Source organism: Muscardinus avellanarius (genome assembly GCF_963383645.1).
Source record: "Muscardinus avellanarius genome assembly, chromosome: 2".
Classification (NCBI taxonomy): Eukaryota; Metazoa; Chordata; class Mammalia; order Rodentia; family Gliridae; genus Muscardinus; species Muscardinus avellanarius.
The window spans coordinates 63940482-63951416 of NC_137787.1; the positions used below are offsets into that span (position 1 = coordinate 63940482).

Genomic DNA, 10935 nt, shown 5'->3' on the forward strand with positions numbered 1-10935 from the left:
CACACACACACTTATTCCCGGCATGGTGGCGCTCACTTGTAATCCTAGTACTTGGGAGACTGAGACAGGAGGATCGCTGGTTTGAGGACAGCCTCAGCAAGTAGTGAGACTCTCATCAACCTAGCAAGACTCTGTTTCAAAATAAAAATAAAATAGGGCTGGAGATGTAGCTAGGAGGTATAATACATTCTAGGTTTAATCCCCACTGCCACACACAGAAAAAAAAAATTCTTCCAGCTCAATTAGAAGAAAAAAAAAAAAAAACGGGCAGAAGATACCAACAGGCAATTCACAGAAGAAAACCAAATGCCAAAATAAAAAGACACTTGACTCCACTAATAGTAAAAGCTATGCAAATTAAAATGTGGCAATATCTTAAACCTGTCATATTTGAAAAATTATTGAAGATTCCTAATACTTTTAGTGACAGTGTTGAGAGATGGGCCTTTTCATACACTGTGAGCACAGCGCTACAGTTGCTGCTCTTTTAAAATGTCCTACTGTTGGTGCCTTGCAGTTACACGTCTGAGTGAGGGTCAGCGTGGTACATACATGCTCTTGGTGCCTTGCAGTTACACGTCTGAGTGAGGGCCAGCGTGGTACATACATGCTCTTGGTGCCTTGTAGTTACACGTCTGAGTGAGGGTCAGCGTGGTACATACATGCTCTTGGTGCCTTGTAGTTACACGTCTGAGTGAAGGTCAGCGTGGTACATACATGCTCTTGGTGCCTTGTAGTTACACGTCTGAGTGAGGGCCAGCGTGATGCATACATGCTCTTGGTGCCTTGTAGTTACACGTCTGAGTGAGGGCCAGCGTGGTACATACATGCTCTTGGTGCCTTGTAGTTACACGTCTGAGTGAGGGTCAGCGTGGTACATACATGCTCTTGGTGCCTTGCAGTTACACGTCTGAGTGAGGGCCAGCGTGGTACATACATGCACCCAGTTCTCGGTATGATTCTCCCCAGCCCCCCCCACCCCAGACTCTTCGTGAGATCGGCAGTGACGCCTCACATGTGGACGCAGAATGTTTCGGCTGTCCCCTCTTCCTCCCTCCTGCCCCTCTCTGCTCTACCCTCCAATCCCCTTACGCTGTCCGACGGGTTCCTCGTTTATCTGAGGTCCCTTTTGCTCCCTATTTTCTCTCTAGCTTTCACATACGAGAAAAAACATCGACCCTTGACTTTCTGAGAATGGCTGATCCCAATTAACATAATGTTCTCTAGTTCCATCCATTTTCCTGCAGATGACATAATTTTGTGTCCATCAACACAATGGATAACGAACATCAAGTGTGGTGGCACACACATGTAATCCCAATACTTGGGACCCTGAGACAGGAGGATTGTCAGTTCAAGGACAACCTTAGCAAGTAGTGAGAGTTTCGTCAATCTAGTGAAACCCTGTTTCAAAAAAAAAAAAAAAAAGTAAGACTGGGGCTGTAGCTTGGAGGTAGAATGCCCCTGGGCTCAATCTCCTAGTACAACCACAAGAAAAATGGATACAGAAAATGTGGTATATACAAACAATGGAATATTACTCAGCCATAAAGAAGAACAAGATCATCTCAATTGTTGCTATTAATTTTAATTTTTTATTTTTGTGATATTGGGAATTGAACTCACGCATATTCTCCCCCCCCCCCGTCGATACTTGGGATGGAACCCAGGGCATTCTACCTCCAAGATACACCCCCAGCCCTATTTTTTACTCTTTATTTTGAAACAGGGTCTCACTGAGTGGCCTCACTAAATAGTAGCTGAGGTTGCCGGCAAACTTAGATCTTCCTGTCTCAGCCTCCAAATGCTGGGATTACAAGTGTGCACCACCACGCCTGGCTTGAACCCAGGGGTATTCTAACTATGAGCTACACCCCCAGCCCTTTTATAAAATTTTGAAACAGGATCTAGTAAGGGTGCTAATAGTCTTGTTGCATTGCTGAAGCTACCCTTGAATTTGCAATCTTCCAGTCTCAGCCTCCCAAGTACTGGGATTCTAGTCGTGCATCGCCAGGCCCAACTCAATTGGGGCTTTTTTATTTATTTTTATTGGTGCAGTGTAATCAGACGTCATGACGAAGTTTGGGGTGATGGAGGCACCATGCATGCGGCACCCACTGAGCCTTCCTCGTTCCCACCCCACTCCGGCTCCCTCTCCACCTCCCTGTGCACAGAACTGCGGCTGGCATTGATCAGTGTGTGTATGTACATCCGTCCGTTGCAGTGTTTCCTCTCACGTCCTCCTCCCTCAGTCCCCCTCCCTCACACTCCACTAAGGTTTCTCCTCCGTTTCCTGCCTTTTAGAGGGGAACATACTGACATCTATTAAAATGTCGAACCACACAATTCAATTACTAGCAGTCTAGGTTTCAGAACAACTGGACAAGCGGGCAAAACTCTTCAACGATATTCACTCATGTGTTATTCACATATTGGAAAAAACTAAATAACAAAATAACAATGCATAGGAGGATAGTTACATAAATCATGGTACACTCCTCATCTAGTTCTTATAGAGAAAGTCACTGCTCCGTAAGTAGTGATGTGGAAAGGAAAGATTCCTAAACAACGAAAATGTGATCAGGATGTGATGGCACATGCCCGCAACCCCAGTTACTCAGGAGGCTAAGGCAGGAGGACCTCCAGTTTCCAGCCAGCTTGGGTCACTTAGCCTAGCCCTGCCGCAAAATAAAAATTAAAGAGGTGAGGGCTCTAGGTCAGTGGTACAGCATCCCTGGGTACAATTGCCAGTCCAACAAAAACTTAAAAACAAATAATTAAATTAACAATAAAAATTAAAATGCAAGCTGTTTGATCCTATGTGCAGAAAACAAACATATAGTGGGTTGTGGTAGCAGACACCTGCTACCTCATTATTTAGGAAGCTGAAACAGGAAGATCACAGGCTGGAACCCAGCTTCAGCAATTTAGTGAGACACCCTGTTTAAAAATAAAAATAAGCCAGGCGTGGTGGCGCACGCTTGTAATCCCCGCGTTTGGGAGGCTGAGACAGGAGGGTCGCACAGGTTCAAAGCCAGTCTCAGCTACTTAGTGAGGCTCTCAACAACTTAGTGAGACCCTGTTTCCAAATAAAATATAAAATAGGTCTGGGAGTATAGCCCGCAGGTAGAAAAGCCCCTGGGTTCCACACCCTGTACTTTAAACACACACACACACACACACACAGACGTACACACACAGACGTACACACACACACACACACACACACACACACACACACACACACACTTCCACCCCCAGCACTACAAAAAAACAAAAAAGCCTCCCTGGTCAGGCGCATCCAGAAGGCGAAGGAGCTGGTTCTGTGGATCTGCCACAGCAGGGTCTCCGCTGGTACCTGAGTATCCCGTCCAGCCCCTTGGGCTGGCTCCCGGCCCAGCAGGGAGCAAAGGAAATCCCTGGCAGAGTCTCTACGGGACACATCTCACCTCGCCCCCTTCCCAAGCATGGCTTCTTCCAGGGACTAGCGGCAAGTAACACTGTCGCAAGTAACACTGGCTTCTCTTCCGGATTCTCGGGATGTGTCTGGAGATGCCTCCTGCCCGGTTCTCTGCACCTCCCTGTCTCCCCGCGGAACCTCTGCTTCCCTGGAGCTGGAGGGCGCCTGACCTGGGGCCGCCAGTGCCCGGTCCCATCGGTCCCACTGCGCTTGCATCACACGGCGGGAAAAAGTAGTCGGCGGTGGCCTGACCTCTCTTCTTCCCCCGCCAGTCCTGAGACAACGCTACCCTGGGGCTCGGACCTGCACGGGAGTCTGGACTCACCGGGGGACTGTGAGCAAGGCATTGGGCCTAAGCCTGGGCTGTCCCAGTGTGGGTGACTGTACCCACCTCACAGGGGACCCCAGGAGCCAGTGGGTAAGGAGGGGAGAGGAGAATGCTGCTAGGGGCTGCGGGGAAACCGAGGCCAGCGGACCTGCCCACTCTGCAAGATCCGGCCACACCTCGGAAGGGTGTTTCCCTGCGCGTCTCTGGCTACTGCGTCTAAGCAGGAATGTATGTCTATATACACACACATTCATTCCGAGACCGACCCGGAGTCAGGGGTCCTGTCCACCCAAGGGCCCGAGGGTCTGCGGGGCCCTGCTGTCTCCCCAAGACCGCGAAGGCTGCGTTGTAGGCAAGCGCACAAACCCAGCGTCAGAGCACTGCAACACTACAGGATCTGGAGAGTTCCTAACGTCAGAGAAACGCGAGCATCTTTGACTTGGCCACCCAGGTTCTTAAACCGAATCCCCCACCCTTTCCCGAGTTCCTTGAGTTCCAGGAGGAACCCCAAAGGGATTGGGAAGCGCAGGTTCCTAGAGCTATAACGTCGAGAATGAAAACGCGAAGGGAAGGCAACGAACCAAGCATTGCCCCTGGGACCTGCAGTCTGGAAAGCCGTGTCCCAGGACCCGGGATGAGACAGTGGAGCGGGAGCCCCGCAGCAGGGTGGGCGCTGCACGCCCTGCGCTCCCTGCCGGAAGGGGGCGCCCTCCCCCCAACACACCCTCCTGGGCGGTCTTCTGCGCAACCAAGGGCACCAGTAAAGGCAACGCTCCGGCTCCTGACCCAGGTCAGTGGCGAGGCGGGGCCCGGCGCGGGTGCACAGCTGCCCCCCCGCAGCTCCCGGCTGCTGGAGCCCCGGAGCTGTTCCGCCGAGGCTCACAGTGCATTCCCGGTGTTTTGCGCTGTAGCGACCGAGAAAGGCAGCTGGCGGGAGGAGGGCGACCTAACTCCAGGGGCTTGTTGCTGGGCTCCCGCGTTGGGGAAGACCGGAGGCTCCAATTCCCGCTACGATTGGGAAACAGGGATGCAAACTGGCAGGGTCCCAGCGGCGGGAACCAAAGGATGCCAAGCCCTCAGAGCCCAGCTCCCCTCGTCCCTGCCACTCCCTAGGTCCCTGCGCAGGGAAAGCGTGAGGGGGCTGAGGGAGGAGGAATTGAGAAGGGGGAAGAGGAAGCTGGATTTCCCCTGGACTCCATCTGAGCTCACTCTTTACTCCTCTAAACCACTACGGACAGGGACTTGACCCTACTCTGAACCGTGGACAAAGGTGTCACCTTCATGGCACTGTCTCTACCTTGGACCCAAGTAATCATTGGGATATTTTGATGTTAAAATCAGATTATTTGGACAAACCCAGGTTTTTGCCTATCAGAATTAATTCCCCAAGCCCCCCTTGATTCTCCAAAATACACTTGTGGGTTCTCCCCCCACCTCTCTCACACACACCTCCGTCTCAATTCCCACACTCCACACAAATAAAAGGGGACTCGAATAAAATTTCATTCCAGAAAGATGCCATTTTCTAGACCCCAACGGACCTAGACTTCAGGCTGCTGCCGAACGTTTTGCCAAGAAATAAAATACAACAAGCTTGCCACCACAAAAGGGTCTGGAGGGCGTGCTTGTGGTGTGAACAAAGTAGTGGTAAGAAGGCAGGGCTTTGGCGGTTACATTTTTTTAAATTTTCATTTGCAGGGAAAAATTTTTTTCCTATATTAGGCAAACACAACTACCACAGTGGTGGCAGAGAATTTGAAGTCAAAACACCAACCGGTCATTTGGGGTAAACATCGAAGTCCAGGGGACCCGCAGGCAGCCGAGGGGTACAGCACCTCGCCTGGGCATTTCTAATTGGACCACTCTTGCCCTCTCCTCGCCTTCCTGAGCCAAAAGGGCAGTCGGAACTCAACCCAGGCCGACTAGAAGGCGCTTTACCTGCCCCATTACTCCTCTGTGTGGAAGCTGGAGTTTTAATTACACACTTGCTTTTTCTGGAGAAGACCAAAGACCATATTTTTCAAAGTACCAACTTGTTTTCCATTAGGCAGTTGTTGTAACAAGTTCTTTCAGCGACATGTTATGTCTTTAGGAAGGGGTGCTTCAGATGGCGCGCACTAGCACAATTTTGTGGCTTTTAATTACTATTTTGTTCTTTTGGGGGGTTTCAGAAGCTGGCGCCTGGGCGTGATCAGTCCGTCTACCCGGCCCAACGCAACCTCGCTCACGGTCCACCAGGTGGCGCCACAGCGCAGGCGCCGCAGCAGGATCTTCCGACTTGGGAGTAGATCTAAGTTTTCGTCCACCTCAGTCCCGCCAAGGTTTCCAATCACCAAGATAGAGATATAGAGGAAGTCATTAGTTCTATTTAAAAAAAAAAGTCAAGAAATTGCAATAATGAAGCAGAACAGAGTCCTAACCTGCAAAACTGTAAAGCAGGGTTACATTAAGTGCGTGAAGTAAGTTTTTATATTTGTTGTTGCAAGTTTTAACAAGAGGTGATACATCTAGTATTGAAACTTGATAAATCTATAATCTCACCTGAGTACTAACTCATTTTCTGTTTCGTGAAAACATCGAGTTTAAAAGTTTGAAGTAACTTTGAAGGCCATCTAGACTGTCTGGTCTTTCTGTCCGAAGGAGAAAGTTCCGGCCTGGCTTTCCGGGTGTCAATTACCCATCAAATGTACGTAATTATTCAAAGCCTCAAAGAGTCAGGAAAGTACAAGGAAAAGTAATAATACCTTTGGGTTTATATAGCTAGCCTCTCAAGCAACAAGGAAACAACGTTTAAGTAGTATCCAATTAATTGTCCTAATATCTCTGTGGGTTGGTTAGGAAGCAGGTATTATTAAACATGGTTTATGGATCATTTAAATCAATTGACTGTCAAGTGGCTGAAAAAGAGCCAGTGCCAGACACTTCGAGGAAAAACGGAGATAGAGCTGGCCCGGCTCTCTGTGTGGCTTTACTTGATTAAAATGTGTTCAAAAACTGACCTCGGGCAGAAGAGTCCAAATCACTGCAATTGCCCTGTGCACACAGAACAGGCTAAGAGACCCTACGTCTTCCTCGGAGGCAAAATGCCAGTCTGTCTTCACGCCTTCTGTCCTGCGGGGGCCATCCTGCACCCCCCCCCGCCCACCCCAGACGTCTGAACTCACACTCAGGGGCCGCCAGTTTGCACCGAGGCAGCCGAAGTGCCCGCCAAGCCACAACCCCCCTCCCCCCTCCCGGCCCTGGGCCGCGCGTTCCCGGGAGCTGGGAGCCCCCTGCCCGTTGCTTCTGATTGGCTGTTGCTAGGTGACGTCGCCTGCGCTCACGTGACAAGTGTTAAATGCCCACCCTGCAGGAGCCCGCCTGGCAGAGAATCCTAAAGCAGTTCGGGGCCGCTCACCTGCTCCCGCCTCCAGGAGCCCCGACCCGGCCCCGTCACCCCTGCCCCCTCCACTGCCCGCCCCCGCCCGAGCCCGCGCCGGGTGAGGAGCCGAGAGGGCTCAGCACCGGAGAGGATGCGGCCCGCCGCCGCTGTCCCAAGCAGCGCACGGTGATCGCCTCCCCCGAGGAGGAGGCGCCTAGGCCGTGGCCTGGTTTCTTGTTTTCCTCCCCCCCCCACCTCTCCGTAATTACATTGGCTGCTGGAAGGGACCCGGAGAGACAGAGGAGGCGCCTCGCTTCCCCCTCACGCCCGCCACCCCTGCTCTCTCCCGTCCCGGGCCAGGATGACTGGAGTCTTTGACAGTCTGGTGGCTGATATGCACTCCACCCAGATCGCGGCCTCCAGCACGTACCACCAGCACCCGCAGCCCCCGAGCGGCGGCGGCGCCGGCCCGGGCGGCGGCGGCAGCAGCAGCAGCAGCCTCCACAAGCCCCAGGAGTCGCCGACCCTGCCGGTGTCCACGGCCACGGACAGCAGCTACTACACCAACCAGCAGCACCCGGCGGGCGGCGGCGGCGGGGGGGCCTCGCCCTACGCGCACATGGGCTCCTACCAGTACCACGGCGGCCTCAACAGCGTGCCCTACTCGGCCAAGGGCGGCTACGACCTGGGCTACACCGCCGCCTACGCCTCCTACGCGCCCTACGGGGCCGGCGCCTCCCCCGCCAACAACGAGCCAGGTACGGCGTCGGGAGACCGCGCGGTCTGGCCGCCGGGGTGGCTGGGGCGAAGTGCCTGGGGAGGGCTGTCTGGAGCCCGGCCTCCACACTGCGGCTCCCGCGGGGCCGGGGCGCTCGGGCGCGGGGCGCGGGGCCTGCGGGGCGGGGGGCGCGGCGCCGCCCGGGTCACCGCCTCCCGCCGCCTGTCCTCCGCTTCCCTGGGGGCTCCGGCTCCGGGTCCCGGGCGGCGGCGCGCGGTGAGGCCGAGCCGGGGGGGGGGGGCGCAGGGTCCCCCAGAGCCCGCCTCCGGGGTCCCGCCAGGTCCCCGGGCCCCGCAGGTAGGCGGGAACTTCAGGACCCCGGTGCGGCGCGGTCCTCACGCTCCCGTTTCGCTGCAGAGAAGGAGGACCTCGAACCTGAAATCCGGATAGTGAACGGGAAGCCAAAGAAAGTCCGCAAACCCCGCACCATCTACTCCAGTTTCCAGCTGGCGGCCCTCCAGCGGCGGTTCCAGAAGACGCAGTACCTGGCGCTGCCCGAGCGCGCCGAGCTGGCCGCGTCCCTGGGCCTCACCCAGACCCAGGTGGGCCGCGCGCTGGGGGGAGGCGGGCGCCTTCCGCACGAGCTTCTAGGTTTTTGTTGTTATTTTTTCAAGTGCATTTTAAGTCGTTTTTAAAGATTTCTACGTTTGCGCCTGGGGCTTAAACTAAAACTTCTAGGCCCGAAACTGAAAATCCGAAAGGGGCCTTCGCGCGGGAGGCAAAAACGGCCCTCGGTGGCCGGGATTCGGCACCCCGTCGTCTTCGAACACGCTTCTGATTAAGCGGGTTCCGCTCCGAGCCCTCCCGCCGGGCCCGGCTGCGTCCGCGGGGCGCGGGCAGCCCGGCACCTGCCCGGGCGCAGCGCAGTCCCCGGCGCGGTCCGCTGCAGCGGGGCTCGCCCCGCCGGCTCCCGGTGCCCGCACTAATGCTCTGGTCCTTTATCCACCAAGGTCAAAATCTGGTTCCAGAACCGCCGGTCCAAGTTCAAGAAGATGTGGAAGAGCGGCGAGATCCCCGCGGAGCAGCACCCCGCGGCCAGCGCGTCGCCGCCCTGCGCCTCGCCGCCCGCCTCGGGCCCCGCGTCCTGGGACTTCGGCGCCGCGCAGCGCATGGCGGGCGGCGGCACGGGCAGCTCGGGCTCCGGCGCGGGCAGCTCGGGCTCCAGCCCCGGCAGCGCGGCCTCCGCCTTCCTGGGCAGCTACCCCTGGTACCACCAGGCCTCGGGCGCCGCCGCGCACCTGCAGCCCGCCGCGCCGCTGCTGCACCCCGCGCAGACCCCGCAGCCGCACCACCACCACCACCACCACGGCGGCGGGGGCGCGCCGGTGAGCGCGGGGGCCATCTTCTAACCCGAGACTGAGCCGAGGCGCGTCCTCAGCGCCCGCCGCGCGCCGCCCGCGGGACCGTCCTCCGGGCCGCGGGCCCCCGCGCAGCCACCGCGCCCGGGCCCGGGGCGCCTCCGGGAGCCGACAGCTGCGCTTCCGACCTGAGCCCGGAGCCCCGGCCCGGGGAGCCCGGCCTGGGGCCGCCTCCCCGCCCCCTCGGCCCGGCCAGGCCGCCCGGCGCCGGCACCGCCCCGGGGCTGGAGCCGAGCCCACTGATGGAGGCCTCCCCGCCCCCGAGGCTGCCCCGCGCTCTGGGGCTCCTTTCTCCTCGTCCGCCTCCGGGCTCAGCCGCGGCCGCCGCGGCCGCTGACCTCCGGGGCCGGCCGGCCGCCTCCCCCACGCGCCCCCGTGACCCCGGCGGCCCCGCCGCTTTTTTTCTGGGTCGCCGTTCCCAGCCCCCGGAGTCCCCAGCCCTTCCTGCCTTAGCCCTCCCTCCTCCGGCTCCCTCAGCGCCCTCCTCATCCATCACCAGTGGAGTTTTTTTATTTTTATTTTTTAAAAGTTTAGGTGCCTTCGCGGATGACCTCATTTTGATGTTTGAAAAAAAATGATTTTTTAATATGTGGACACTGCAAAAAATGTGTTTAAATTATCTTTTTTAAATTTTATTCAGGATTATTAGCCTGGACTTCGACACAGAGTTTGTAAATAAAGGTGTCTGTGCAGATTTCCCACTGACTTATTTGTATAAAAATCTTCATCTTTTTAGACATTTTTGTAAAACCCCCAGTTGTGAAAACTGCGGTTTAGCAGTGACCTCAGCAACCCCTCCGTTTCATTTTTCCCCTTGGAAAAAAAAAAATCTCAGTTAAATTAAGCTACTGATTTGCATTTGTTTTATCTTATCCTAAAGTCTTTGTTCTTGAAATGCAAGGTATTTTGGGGTTATTTATTATGAAAACAACATGCTCTTAATGTTGATTTTACAATATGAAGAGATTATTTAAATAAATTATTGTTTTCATTGGAGTGTGTGCTCTTTCCTTGGTGGCAGGGTTCGGTCGCCTCGCGCTCGGAGCTCGAGCCGCTGCCCAGGACCGGGACCCGCCGGCGGAGAGCGACCCCGGCCCCTTCCCGGGCTGCGCGCGGAGGACGGCGCGCCCCGCGCCGGGCGAGCGAAGGTTCAGCTCCGCCCCTGGCCGAGCCGGCGCGGGGTTAGGCCGCCCCGGCGCCGTGACTCACCCCGCCGCTCCGGCCGCGCCCGCCCGGCCCCTCTGGCGCCGGCGCCGCCGCCCCCGCGCCCGCCGTGCAGGCCGCGGTGCGCGAGAGGGGCCGCCCGGGCCGCGAGCTCGCCCGCAGCCCCGCAGCGGACCCCCCTATGGACCCTCCCTGCGTTTGCCGGGTGGCCCTTTGGGAGCTGGCTGAGCGGAGAACTCCTGTGAGTGACCCTCGGAGGCCGGCGGGGCTGGCTGCTCTGGAATGCGGGCGACCCTGCTGGGCTGCGCGCGCGCACGCGGACACACACACACACACACACACACACACACACACACTCATGCTCACTTTGACACAGACACGCAACACACAATGACACGTCAACCCCCCACTCACACTCACACACATGACACTGACACAGACACTGACTCGAACAGGTACACTCACGCGTACACACCAGGCCTATGC

The 10935-nt window shown here is 56.4% G+C and overlaps 1 protein-coding gene across 1 annotated transcript; it reads left to right on the top strand.

Annotated features, from left to right (window-relative positions):
* Positions 1-7510: 7510 nt before the first annotated feature.
* Positions 7511-9276, top strand: DLX2 (distal-less homeobox 2; the record flags this gene model as incomplete). Its single annotated transcript, XM_080689562.1, has 3 exons — positions 7511-7907; positions 8285-8469; positions 8878-9276. The coding sequence occupies 3 exons, from the start codon at positions 7511-7513 to the stop codon at positions 9274-9276; spliced, it is 981 nt and encodes a 326-aa protein (XP_080545688.1).
* Between the last annotated feature and the right edge of the window lie 1659 nt (positions 9277-10935).